At 44.6% G+C, this 15,033-nt stretch overlaps 1 protein-coding gene across 1 annotated transcript in view; it reads right to left on the bottom strand.

Annotated features, from left to right (window-relative positions):
- Window positions 1-15,033, bottom strand: part of WNT9A (Wnt family member 9A) — a 235,902-nt gene that overhangs the window by 61,040 nt on the left and 159,829 nt on the right. The window contains exon 2 of the mRNA XM_086941069.1: window positions 12,553-12,812. Within this exon, the coding sequence (XP_086797195.1) occupies window positions 12,553-12,812 (260 nt within the window). The remainder of the gene's footprint in view (window positions 1-12,552; window positions 12,813-15,033) is intronic.

Raw genomic sequence — 15,033 nt, 5'->3', positions numbered from 1 at the left:
GTTTTATTGTCAAGTGAAGTGCTAAACCAGATCAAAACAGGAACTCACATATGAGAAATGGGAGTGGAGTCTGACATTACTTGCAGTAATATTAGTGAGCTACTGCTGTGTTACAATATTGGAAACAGTTACTAGCCATGATTATAAAATGTAAATACATTGAGAATTTAGGCGAGTGCACCTGTGCACTTTCAGTGACTGGGCCAAAGACGGCATCAAGCTCTCAATTCATTGCAATCTTGCCAAGGCTAGACCTTTTGGCTTTGCTAATGCTTGCTTCCTTGTTTGTACTTTCAGCTAGCTGGAGATATTTAAGAAGCTGCATTGTTGAATTATATAACGTAATAAGCTGTAACTGGGCAATGAAATGCCAAACAATTACTAACAATTGGGATGTTTTGCTCTTTCTGGCCACACCTGACTGCTAATAAAAAATACTATAAACATGTGCTGCATGTAGTTAAATCTGCTTTGGAAATACAGCACTGTCTAGTAATGTTTTGAAACGACAGTGGTCTTTTTTTACCCCCTTTAGCCCCGCCCCAAATGACCCCACCCCCAAATGACCCCGCCCCCACCGATGCGGCCCTCGGCCACAAACCACACTGTAAATTCGGCCCCCGAGAGAAAGTTTGTGAGTACCCATGAGTTAGAGGCTGAAGCCGGGTATGAGTAATGTGCCGTCATTGTCAAAAGCGAGAAAACACGCTTCCGGTGCAGGGCCCAAGCGTGGCAGTCACAGACTCAAACACATTCACGCGCACAGTTTGTGGGAAGAGTGGCAATATTCCTTTGCGGGCGGGGGGCAGGAGGGCTTAAAATGCCTCAAGGACGTGTGTAATGCATGCATTATTGAATTAATTGAGAGAGCTAAATATATATCTCGTTGTGGCCATTGGTCAGGTCTCGTCGCTCGGATGTGCCTGTGTGTCTGCATGTGGGGAGGGGGCGGGGGGGTGAATCACGTTGCTACACGTCTCTCATTGTATTAATTCCAATTCTCATAGGAGCTGGAAGACCAGACCATTAAAAAACAGGTTGCAACGTGTCCAATCCATATTTGTATTTTGTATACTAAATTGCCAACAGAAATCTCAAGATGAAGTGCGGCTCTACATTTTGCTAATATAAAAAGACCAGAAAATGTGCTGAAGGGGCCCTGGCTCAGTGCTCTGAAAAATGTCGACCTGTCTCAGAGGACAGAGCCAAACCACCAGCTATTCAATCCAGTACATGCTAAGCTATACATTAGAAGTTTTTGGAACCATTCACCACTTCTATAAGTAGATATGAACTCATAAAGAATATAAAGGATGCATAAGATGTAACTATGCATTGGGGTGCTATGGTAACCATAGTAATCATGCGACATGATAGCCTTTCAGAGTTAATGTGGAATGATTTGTAAGTGTTGTCAGACCCCCCAGGAGGCACTAGAAGACCACAACATTTGAGTCATGATTTATGTACAATATATATTACATACTAAACTAAGGAATTATGCTCCCTTTGAGAGAATCCATTACTTAGTCTGACACCATCTTTATATTAACAAAATGACTACTCCTTGAATTCTAAACAGCACAATTAGAACTACTTGTCTAGAATCTACCGATAATAGTACTATGTACCTTTCTAATGTATGACAACAGCTATGATTCTACTGGCTCTACCAATTGTATTTGCCTTACTAGTATTTAAGCAACAATTCACACCAGGTTTACAAATAGTATGGCTACTAACATCAGTGCAAGTCTAGTTAATACTACTCACAATACTAGAAATGGAGGAACTAGCAGTTGTACTTCCAGTCGCTGCCGGCATGGCTCGCGGGTGATGGGGCACATGAGGAGGGGGGTTCGTGCGGGGAGCTCACACGGGCGGGGAATCATTTAATAATAATCTTTTTTTTGCTTACCTTTCCGCCGGCCAGGTCCCGCGTCTTCTCTGCTTCTGCTCTCCTGCCTTCGGCAGGACTAAGAACCAGAAGCAGACAGCCAGGCTCCCTCCCTTAAGCCAATCACAATGCTGCAAATAGTGTTGTGATTGATCGGGACGCCACTCAGCCAGGGGCTTATGGGGAGGTCATTTTCTCCATGTAGGCCTGCATGGAGAAGGGCAGAGTGCACATGACTGGTTTGGGCAACCCCAGGGGGCCGACCAAACAGTCTTTGCGCACTCGGGAGTGGATAGGCACTCCACTCCTCCCCTGCTTGCAGAGGAGCCGCGCCCAACGCCCGCTCGCAACCAAACAAAAAATAGTAATAACGAAAAATTATTACCATTTCATGTTTCTGTTTCTCACACTACGAGAAAGCAGTGGGCCGCCCCAGTGTATTTCAGAATAGTCCTTTGCAAGGTTATTTGAGCAGCCATCATGCCATCAGGCTTGTACTCACTGGGGGCTTTGTTACATAAAGTTCTCTGGGGGTTTAATGGGCGTTTGCACCCACTTTGCGTGCCCCATGGAACTTTGGCATTACAGAAGGGGCCGTATACACTTGTGCAGCCCCTTCTGTAATACCAATAGCGCTGGTGCATATGAAACACCAGCGATATCTGCAGGGGGTGTTCCCTCATGTGCCTGGGGGCATGCCCTATGCTAACGAGGGAACTCCTTTGCCTCTGTGCCCACGCTGCATTAGCGATCAGGGTGTAGAGGCAAAGAAGCCCTTAGGAGGTCCACCTAAAAGGTAGTGCACTGTCAGTGCGCACGCTGAAGGCAACCCTCTGCAGGAGGTAAAGGGGTCCTATGGACACCCCAGACATCCCCTTGCAGGCGGGTGCAGTCACTGACTGCACCCGCCTGTAGGGGGATCTCTATTCTCTTTTAAAAGTGCAGGCATGTTGCCGCCTGCACAGGGAAACACGGAGCGGCTGTAAAGCAGCTGCTCCTTACTTCCTGCGAATGGACTGCCCTCAGGGCAGCACAAGTTTGCGGCTGCCCTTGGGGCAGCACATTTCCCATATTGCGGCGCATTTTCCTTCATTGCGCCTGGCGCACTTTTTTAAAGGTGCGCCCATCGCAATGAAGAAAAATGCACCGCATGTGTAAAGTGACCCCTAAACTACACCATGAGATGACATACTCAGCAGTACTGGCAACAAATATGGAATAAAACGCAAGAACAGTGATGTGGGGATTTGGGGTGGTATGGGAGTGCACACTCATAAAACAGAAGGTGGGAGCACAGAGGAGAATCTCCCCATTAAAAAAATAATAATGCAGACGTACCAGAAAATAGCGGTGGGTCAGGGAAGCTGATAACAGGTATATTTAGAGGTCATGATATGTCTTTTTCAGACCTCCAGAAAACCTTTAAAAACAGAAATGTGCTGCATGTAGAGTCCTCCTCAGCCAGGGTCCTCACCAAAGACTACGCCACACACGGAGCTTAGTATAGCACGCTTTATTCTTCTGTGTGTAACCATAAACTCAACAGTCTAAACCTGTATACACTTCACTATGCTCTAGTGCTTACGTCACAGTTCTATGGAGTCCATTAGGAGCCGCAAGGGTTCCATCATTACAAATTCACACAACAGTGCACCCCACAACAAAAATAAGGTATGTGGACTGGGGGAAGAGATCACACTGCTACATAAAAAAGAAAAATTTGAGGTGACATGTTCGCCATGGGAGGAACACTGGCATGATGCATGTAACAGTGGTCTTCCCGCGGTGAAAAGTCCTAAAACCCACAATATGACATACAGAATTACTATATGGCGAAGATCCTGTGGCATAACTATTTGTTTTTTCAAAAATATTTTCCCATAGGGTTTAGATTTTCTATTATTAGCTCCATTTGGGAAATATTTTTCTAAACGACAAGTAGGACGTAATGTTTAGGTTTATGTCAGACAAATCTATTCTGGTACCACAGCATAGTTAACATCAAGAGTAGCACAACAATATTACAGATATGTTATCTCATGTCATTTTAGGTCATACAATGTTACATCATGTTATGTCATGTTAAATTATTTTATACGGCTGCGAATGATACTATCACTACCTACAAAGGCATCAAGACGCTCTACAACAATGAAGGATGTGGTCCAGAATCCCTGGATACTGCCTACATAGCAAGGTCCTTAAAGCTTTCTGAAATTGGGTATCATTAGGAATATTTGGAGGTGAAGCGAAAAAAAGTTTCACAACTGGACATCTTGCAATCTGAATGTCTGATGGGAAATAAGGACTCCATAAAGAAGACAGGAGGCAGAATCAAGTTTCAAAGGCAGGGCACGTTTAATAAATGTCTTCTTATAAAAATTATGACCCAAGTCACAAAAGCCATTGTGTACCATAGCTAAGGATTTACAAATTAATCCGTTTTTGAACGGGATGCCAATGAAATTCTTCCAAGAGGGAAACAAATACTTTAACGAAAAGCCCTATTGCACTACCGAGGTTAGTGCAGAACCACGAGTAAAAACCTGCAGCCGATCAAAATGCAGTGTTTTTCCACTTTTTTATGCTTTGGTCGCCAAAGTACAAATGTTGTTTCAGATGGGTTTCGTTATTGAAACCTACTTTGGCACAAGGACTAGCCAATTAGCTCATCCTCACGTAAGAACAGCCGAGGATTATATGAATATTCTATACGCCCTGATGAATTTCATAATTCTCATGTGCTCGGTATCAGACTTACCAGACTAGAGCAAAGCATTCCTCCGCCCTCAATTGGCCACCTTCAAAATGGTGAGTTAATCAACGCCTAATCCTTTGGCACATACATCTCCTACAAGGTATTGCTGACTCTGGAACCTGAATTTAAGAACTCGGATTCCCCTGGATTTACGGACAGTGGCCCATGAGATAGCTTTTCTTGAGTCTGCTCCCATCCTTCAGAGCATCAGGTTGTGCTGCTGACCTCCATCCCCCACTAGCAGTTATTGATGCGGTTATTGGATGCAGCAACCTTAACATCTGTTCCTGATCACAGGGAAAGACTGTGGCCGGGCCATGATTTCCCCTACACTTTCAATGCAGAACATCTGGCAGTCGGTGGCACGTTCTCGCGCCATTATTGAGTGAGCTCTGCCAGCACCACATGGCGCTACATCATCGACTTGTTGAAAGTTACCAGGAAACAGAAAAGGTTGTGCCGTGTGTTGCCTTGCATCAGAGAGAACACAACGTCACCACGTCCTTTCCACCCCACTCGTCTAGCCACAGGCAGGAAAAGACCTGGCTAGGAACCTATGGCAAGCAGACTGTTTTTAGGACCTGGAGAAGAAGCTCGATTTCTTTAATATTCGCCCAGTGCTTTCTGTTTGCTTGCTACACGTCTACATGTGTTGAGCTGCTAATTTTATAGGAAGGTGGACCACTAAATGCACCACAATCGGGAGCAGAATCAATTTGTTTCTTCATTTTTGCAGTTTTTTATAGGGCAAACTCGACCTGAAGGTATTGGAGCACTTTACATGAGTACCTGTAAGGACACATTGATTTTTGGTAGGCATGGGGGAGATGAAGTGATTTGCCTAGAATCACAGGATGTTGATCGAATGCCGAGGCTTGAACCTGGTTCCCCAGCTCCAAAGTCAACAGCTCTGGCCCTTAGGCCACATGCTCGCCGCACAAAACTGAGGGGTCCATTAGGATGTCGGGCGGATTGCCTCCGCCAGGGTAGCGGTGGCCACCGCCACCCTGGCGGAGGCAATCCGCCCGACATCCTTCCCTGCATTCCCCTCCGCCATATTACGATGGCGGAGGGGACCGCAGCGGTGGGAAACACCGCCCGCCTGTTCTCCGCCCCGGTCGCCTTGCGGCCGGGGCGGAAAAGGGATAATATGGTGGCGGTGTCTTTCAGACACCGCCAGCCATATTATAATGGGCATTTTTCAATGCCTTTCCGTGGCGGCAATGCCGCCGCGGAAAGGCATGCAGTCTTCACTCTGGGGGCCCCCTGCGGGCCCCCAGAGTGAAGTACAATTGGGGGGGTGCACATGGGGGGTACCTGTGGTACCCCCCTTCATTGTCATTTGCAAAGCGGCAGGCACCGCGCGGTGCCTGCCGCTTTGCAAATGAAAATGTGAAAGTGCATTTTCAGCATTGTGGCGGGCGGTGCAGAGAGCACCGCCCGCCACAATGCTGAAAATACAGGATGTGCCCGCCACTGTGGCGGGCACATCTTAATGGCACCCCCGGGACCCCCGCCCATATGGCGGGAGGTCCCGATTTACGATAGGATGACGGGCGGGCAAAGTCCGCCCGTCATCCTAATGGACCCCTTAGTGCAAGACTTTGACAAATGAGGTAGGACCACATTCTTTTCTTTCCATTCACCAGTCACTCTTCCGGAAATGATACTACTACGATGGATTGATGTATGTCTTGATAGGTTAGTGCCTAGTGAGCATCATGCATAATATGTTAGAAGAGATTTATCATTAAATCTCAACAAAATGAAGACACAACCAGGGCAGATGCGTTGTTCTTTAATGATAGTGAATTGCACAGTAATGAGTGACTTATGGATGTGCACGCTGAGCAATAAGTCTGTTCTAGGCATGAGCAGTGGATGGAAAACTGTAAGGCCCTTATTTGTGAGGGCTTGCGCTGGCGTGGAGTTACTTTTTTGTGACGCTGCGATGGCGTAATCAATGCGCCACACTGCACACTATTCACAAAGTGACGCATCTAGGCAGATGCATCACTTTGTAAAGCCCTGCACTACATTATATCTGCGTCAGGTATAATGTATGCAGGGTGGGCGTGCCCATGTAAAAAAAGCCTCGTAGAAGTGGCGCCACTCATACCACTTGACTGCGTCACAATCCCTCTGCCTGCTTCAAGCAGGCGAAAGGAGTGATGCGGGGTCTTGCCCATATGTAATTGCACCACTGTTGGAGTTGCTTCAGTTTACACTACAGCAATGCGTCATTACTGAGCCACCAGATATGTCAGGATTCCTGACGGATCTCGTCAATCCTTGAGACTTGGAGCGCCATAGTGTATATTTGGCGCATCAATGGTCTCTCAAGAGAGGCGCTATGAAAAGTGCTGCATCGCTGTTCACTTTTCATAAATGAGGCCTTAAATGGGCAGGGATTACTTGGTAGAAACTCATCATAGAACAAAAAGTCAGAAGAAGACCACCAGCAAGTGATGAATTAACATTCCCTCTATTACATCACCCAAATATCCGACCTTGTCTGTAGTTTCACTGTGTCTCAAGTCATATTTATTTGCTTTCTTTTGGATTCATATATATAGCACATACACCAGCTGCTGCAGGCATGACTCGAGGGTGGGGGGTCGCACGGGGAGGGAGTAGTCACGCGGGGGGGTTTGATTTAATAAAGAAAATATATATAAACGTACCTTTCTGCCCGCCGGGTCCCGCGTCTTCTCTGCTCTTCTGCCCTCCAGGAATAGGAAGCAGAAGCAGGCAGCCAGGCTCCCTCCCTCCCCTCCCCTAAACCAATCACAATGCTACAAGAAGCGTTGTGATTGGTCAGGACGCCGCCAGCCAGGGGATTATGGGGAGGCCATTTTCGCCATGTAGGCTGCATTGCAGCCTGCATGGAGAAGGGCAGAGTGCGCATGACTGGCTTGGGCGGCTCAAAGGGGCCGACCAAACAGTCTTTGTGCACTCGGAGTGGGCAGGCACACCACTACTCTCCGACCTGCTGTCCGAGTAGCCCCCCCACCCACCCACCCACCCGCCTGCAACCAAAAATAAAATCGTAATAATTGAAAGTTATTAACATTTTATGTTTCTGCTTATCACACTGCGAGAAAGCCGAGGGGAGACACACCTCCGCCCTAGTAGAGGAACAGTGGCGGTTCGTCCATTGGGGGCGTTGGGGCGTTGCCCCACTACCCACATGGACGACTGTCACTGCTGTCACTTACACTGCCTGCAAATTGAAAAGTGAAATTATGAGCGCAGCGCAGAGCGCACAACAGGAGTAGCTATCGCAATCGGGGAAGGTGTGGGGGCGGGCCTGCGGCAGTGAGTGGCAGGCTGGCAGCGTGTGACTCACTGATTTATTATCAGCGCAGTGTGGCAGGGAGGGCAGCAGCAGTGTGCGCATTCAGGACAAGTCATTTTTATGACTTGCCCACGCATGCGCACACACGCAATAGCCCCTTCCCTCCTCCTCCTCCCCTAGCCGTCACACAGGCAGAGACCCGGGGGAGCCGGGTCTCATTGTGGGCAGTATTAGCCCTGCCAATCCTGGCGCAGTGGCGTGGCGATGTTATGCTGCGCCAGGATTGGCTGAGTTACCGCGCACACGAGGATGTTTGGTGCTGAGCTGACCCTGCAAGCCGAAAGGCAGCAGTTGCAGTCGGAGCCAGAGACAGAGACTCCACCTTGACCGTGTAAAACAAGAATTAAAGAGGTAAAACTATGACTGCCTGGATTCAGTGCACATTTTCAGAAAACACCTTTGACTCTGTAACACAGTCTCCGTGCTAACGCCAACGCACGCATAAATATTATCATTGGTTTCGAGGCTTTGTGACTCACAACAGTAATGATGACTGCGTGACGTTGTGGCAAATGATGGCAAATGAAAATCGTTATCGTATAATTACTTTTGTAGCTTGTTTGAGGGAATTTTAATTAATTGTGATGATGTGCTTTTACATGAGCTACGGTGGATTGTGTGACGTGATCGCTGAAGTTTTTCAGACACCCATTAAAAAACAAATGTACAATTGACAAATTACTTACTGCGTTACACGAGTTACAAAATGATGGCACAGCCCGGCCGGCACAAACAAGTAATCAAATGTTAAAAACACTGTAGTCATTATAGGGGCAGGAATGTTTACAGAGTATACCGTCCCTTCCTCACATGATGAATAATGGTTTGAAAAGGGTACTAAACGCTATGGTCTGTGTGTTTTGTAGGTCCTCATTACGAGTGGCCCGTAACAATTTTTTTGCTATTTGCCTGCCTCATAATTCTTGTTATCAGAGTTCAAGTTAATTCTTAGTACAGGGCAATAATATGAATTATGAGTTTTTGGGGCCTAGATTTCGGAAATCGGACTTAAGTGCCAATTTTGCATGTTTTTCCCCGATTATTCCACCTGCAGACTTTGCTGGCTTGCAGCTGGAATAATCTCCGTGTAAATCAACACAGCTGTGGTGTTTCGGCAAAACCTATACTTCTGAGAGGCTGGTGCTCCCTGCTACGCTGGTCTTTGCCTGACTCACGCAATGAGGGTGCACATCCGTGCAATCTGGGGAGGGCGGGGGGGGGGGGGGGGGGGAGTGTTGCGTCCCTCTGCTGATCTGGTCCCAGAACAGACGCAGCACGGCAGCACCTGTCATCGGCGCCTTGAAACCACAATGGAAGCGCATGATACATGGTGTAACATTTACTATTTGTTATTAATGATTGAAGTGCCCTACAGTCGTGTCCTAGTGTGAAAACAATTTCAACCGCTCTTAATGTAATGTGTCTGTGCATAGGAAGACTGAATAACCACAATTGTGTTGCATGTTTTTTTTAAACTTGGTTGTAGACTAGTGTTACTTTCCAGTTATTTTTGGGTTTGGAGGCTTTTTCATGTACTCCCCAGGGTATGGCCACACAAAGAGGTTAATAGGTTAACTTTTATCTCAGAGTCTCCTTGTTGTCCAAAAATGTCAGTTTCCTTGCAAAGAATGAATGCCTGGCAATGTCTCTGTTCTAGTCTGTCCAGCTTTTAATTTTTCAAAGACTGGATACTTGCATATCCCAGCTGAAAGGTAGTTTGAGATGATGAATAAAAAATTAAAAAATATCGTAGCCTTAGTTCAGCTCTAAAAATAACTAGTTTTCAAGAGGGACTGACGGAATGCATGGAGCAGTGTTTAACTACGGTTTTAGCAATTGGCCTGTGCCCTGTCGGGTGATGTCAACTATAGTATGTATGTCTACACTTTCACAATTGCTTTATAAACCGTTTTGCTTCGTCAAATGGTCTTTAAAATGCACCATTTGCGCTCTTTTTTCTCAGGATAATCTCCCCCACCCTCTTATGACGTTCACGCTCGCTTTGCTCACTCGCAACGCGTCTCATCCGCAACTTTTACGCCCTACCAATGTCAAATGTCACCAGCCGCCACTGTAGAGGAACCGCCCCCATACACTGTCAAGCAGTGGCCAATTCAGAGAATATTTCTGTTTCTCTTTGACCCACATAGGTGGATTCGAAATACATCAAAAACAGGAGAGAATTAATCAGGTTCCTGACCCTTAACATCGGTATTAAGAGAAACCCAGTTGAAAGTTTTTTGCCTCTTTCAACATGGCTTTGCTGCTTCAGGGAACATCACTGAAATACCTATGAAAATACATTTTTTTTTGTTGTTTGAACAAAGTTTTGTATCACATGTAATGGATTTCACTGAGGGGAGGGCGGGTTGAGCGAAGTTTTAAATAGGTAGGTTTACATTTGTTTTTTGAAAGAAATGGTGTTTTGAGAGTTCCGTATGCACTGCAAAAAAAAAAACTGTCAAAAGGTGAGTTCCTGCCACTCTTTTTTATCTATCTCCTCTGGATTTTTAGTGGCTTCTCAGGATCACGAGGAGGTTGAGGAAATTAGTACAGAGAATCCTCGAGTGTATGCATTTTTTAAATTTGTTCTATATGTAGATAAATGCTGAGCCATCTAAGCATTTGAAAATGAGGCAAAGGGTTTTGCAAGTCTACCAATTACAGACAATATTACTCCCTAGACAATGGGATTTGCACTCTCAAGTCAAGACATAGAAGTATGCAGCTCTCTCCCAAGCAATCTGAGGTGCACATAAATGTTATTACTGTGCTTTGCCTGCTATAAACAACATTTTCTATTTGGCTTTGTCTGTATGCATACATTGCTCTCTGTTGTCATCCTATCTCATCACAAATTGTAAAGTATTCCAATGCCTTCTTAAAGGGGTCATCCAGTGTAGGAAAAATAGAACTGTTCCATGTTCCCATTTCTGCTTCACAATCCCTCACCCAAAGGCATTGTAGAATGTTTTGTTTGCTGATGTTCTGCTTCGGTTTTGAGAGGTACAGTGACATCATTCACTCCATGTCCCCTTTAAGGGGGAGTCTCATTTGAATATAAAGTAAAGTGATGCTGATGATGAATATCATGCTGTGTATAAGATAGTTTACATTCTGGTGTAGTGATGCCACTTATCCAAGTTCTCCTTATCTGGTAAAAAAGACCAACAGCCTGCATCAGAAGTGAAATACCAGGACACAGACATTGGTAACCTCCCGGGGAGTAAATTACCAGATGCGAGTGGCAGGATCCTTATAAGTGGACCCATCTTCATGGCTGTGCTCCATCATTCCAGTGCTTTGTGCATGCTGCAACCCTAACACTGAAGAGCATGGTGTCAAGGTGACTGAAACAGAGGACCCAACTGAGCAGAGATGTTTTCTTCATGGCCATATCATGTTGTATGTGGCCAAATCTTATCAAACTCGGCATCCTAGACATTCCTTCTCTAGTGAAGGAAAATGTTTATTGCAGGTGCGGCTGTCACAGGTGACAGTGGTGGGGTGGGGCAGGGCGCAGCAAGGTGGGTGGGGGGAAAAGGACAGACGACAGGATAGGGAAAGTTAAATAAAAAAAAGAAGTAAAACCACTTACCTTGCGCAGAGTGCAGGGTAAGAGGTTATTTTGTTTTCTCTATCCCGTCGTCTGTCTGCCCCCCACCCATACCACTCTGCCACTGCCCCCCCCCCCCCCACCCACCATCCCCCGATGTTACCTGTGCCAACAGTGCCTGGTTTATTGGGATATACTCTTGAGCCAACAAATCATTCCAGCGCCATACTACAAAAACACACATGGTGTATCATCAATACCAATCCATTCTTACCCTCTCCCCATTTCTATAGAATATAATAGTTACTGACATGCACCCTAAGCAAACAACAGAACGTATGTATGACTTACAGTGGAGTTTTATCTTGTGCAAAATAGCTGGGTATGCTAATATTTTGCAGAGCTCAAAACTCTACCAAATTGTCAGGCACACAGATCTACAGATTAAATCTATTCAGTCTCACTATATGTGCAAAAAAAAACACTTAAGTTACACACTTATAGGCACATTATGGTTGTGGACGGTCATAACTAAGGATGCACATTTTTGTGCCAGAAGGATTTTATATAAATGACATGGAATGAAACTCAATTTAAAATGTTTGTTTTCTTTGTATCATTTGTGAAGTCGACTTTGCGAGTGAATTTACAAAGATATTCTTTTTTTAAAAGTGAATAGCTAAATGTTAATGATGCGTTGCTATTATGACAGTGTGAAGCAATGTTTAAAACTTGAATTTAACATATTTGAGACTTTTTGATCTTAAAAAAGCATATGTGTACATGTTTAATGGCTTTGGCATATCTACACCTACAAGTGTATAAAACAAAATGGTACTGTGAATTAATATGCTCTTTAAGTACAGAATTTTGGGAAGTTCATTGGGTGGCGAAAATCTGAACCTTGGCACACTTTATTGAGGACACGTAATTTTACAGACAATTAGAGAGAGTATACCCTTCCTTGTGCATGGTGGACTTACCTCTTTGGAGTAAATTGGATCGGTATCGCCCCTCCAGAGTGCAATTCCACCTTTCGAAGCGAAATTGGTACTGGCACTCCAGGGCGCTGGAGCTGATGGCTTCAACGAGGGTCTCAGCGACCCCTGGGTCTCGTCGACACATCCTGCGTTGCTTCCGCTCAAGCTTCAGCCGGTCACACACCTTGTAATATGCTTTGACTGCAGCCTCCTCCGTTTCTGAAGTCAGAGGGAGGATGGTCAAGGGTTCGTTCCCAGTCAGCCTGAGAAGAAGACAGGAAAAAAGAGATCAGAACCTCGGAGTTAGAGCAGACAAGCTGATCAAGATGTAGATCCCAGGGAGAAAAATATCATTTTACAGTGTGAAAGTCCACCATGGTATTATTATTATTATCATATTATTATTATTAAATTAAATTTGTAATGCGCACAGATACCCAAAAAGGATTTCCCGGCGCCTGGCACACAAATTGCTAGAAAGCGAGAGGGTCAAAGCACATTTACTGTTAAAAAAGCCATTTCTTCGAAAGCTCAGGTAAGACGAGTCATTTTTCAAAGACACAGGAAGAGAATTCCAGATTTTGGGGCCGAGACAAGAGAAGGAACAACCTCCCATTCTTGTTAATTTAAATCTGGGGATCACAAAGTGCCCATGAGCTGTAGAGCGCAGGGGACGAGAAGGAATGTAGAGATGGATCAGCTCTTGCAGATACGGTGGTGCAACCCCTTGTTTGATTTTAAAGATGTAACACAAAGTTTTAAATTGAATTCTTTGATCGATTCATAGCCAGTGGAGGTCACGAAGGTATTGGAGCTCAACCACATGTGTGGCTGGAAGATTGTAACAAGGATCACTCTACCAAATACCCAAGTTTCTTGTGATCCCATACAAATCTTAACACACAGTGTGCACGGCTCATTATCTTCACATTTCAGAATGGATAATAGTTTGTACATTGCATTGCTTAACAGTTCATTTTATGCTTTAAGTAGATGCAATAGCCGCATAAAACGGTATAAATATGCTAATCAGCCACCATTCCAGCTAATGAAATACGTAATATTTGTTGTGAAACGTTTTCCTCCTACCTAAGGATCCCAAAGACCCTATCATTTAAAATGGTGGTGTAACATATGCAACTAAGTGTACTATATTTACAAAGAAGAATAACTCACATCAAAAAACATCAATAAAGACAAAGTGGGCGTTCTACCTGAACCTTGGGTAGACAAGGGCAGTGGGGGCCAACCACCTCTTTGTGGACAGATGCACACCCAAAGTATACTGCTGAGAAATACATGAGATTTTGTTTAAAAAAATCGCAAGATTGCACATAATCAGAAGATCGTCACATATAACAGTTAGCACTCACGGAGGAGTTCACACTGTGCCCATTACAAACACTTGGCTTCCAAGAAAACATGTTACTGTCTTTTAATCAACACATGAATAAGAATCGGGAAAACTACTCCTCTTCTTGAGTGAATCAGGTGTGCACCTCACATGCACCAATCACGAGTCAATAGTTAAAATCCAATATGTGCATCAAATTAATTTCTACATGTCACCTATCCCCCCCCCCCTCATTTTTTCCCAGGTAAATTTCCGAAGCTTAAGCCTGCTTAAATTTACCAGGAAGAATGCCTTGTAAATGTTGATAAATAATTTGGTGTGGTCACTTTTTGAAGTTCATTCAAACTCCCCTAAAGAACTCAAAGACAGGTGTTTCCTGAATTGCATGACAATCGTTGTGAATAGCACAAAACTAACTACTATGATAGCCTTTTGGTGTACTACTTTCATTAATTAATGACTCAGTTTACGGAGTATGCTGTAATTCATGTCTATTTAGTAGCTAACGAGGAAATTTAGAAAAAAAATACACATGCCAAACAATATTTTATAATAAGCCACTTAACGCACAACCACCAATCAGTGCTGTGCTGTTTATGCGGATAACAATGCAAACACCAGGTCTTGCATCTGCGAGAATTTAAGCTATTGACATTGTAAATGACATGTGGTGTGGCGTATTTCTTGATAATATTACTGTGCCTTGTGTTATATGTGTTATTTGTATTTTCAAATGTACTCTACATTATATGACAGTGGTTGGAATCTTGTATTGTCATGGTTCCTCAACCTACGCCTATTCCCTGGGCCCTCTGGACCGTATTACTTTTTATCCAATAAACTCAAAGAAAAGACTTCTTGTTGTCGCCTTGCAGTCTTTACATGACAATGCCTTTTATTGATGTATCTTGATAATTAACACATAGATAAAAGGCATTGCCATTTACAATGCCAATAGCTCAAACTCTTTAAGCTGCAAGACCTATTTCATTTAAAAAATGGGGCTGCCATTGTCCAGGGCTGCTTGGAAAGTGAAAGCACGCATGACGCACTGAATGTTGCAGGACAGCATGTCGTGCCTGCTGTAGGAGAAACTCATTAAAGAAAATAGTGCTTACAAACTAAATAAG

The sequence above is a fragment of the Lissotriton vulgaris genome, chromosome 10, assembly GCF_964263255.1.
Source record: "Lissotriton vulgaris chromosome 10, aLisVul1.2, whole genome shotgun sequence".
NCBI classification, from domain to species: Eukaryota; Metazoa; Chordata; class Amphibia; order Caudata; family Salamandridae; genus Lissotriton; species Lissotriton vulgaris.
Note: the sequence above shows the minus strand (reverse complement) of the source record. Positions and strands in the feature narration are given on the sequence as shown.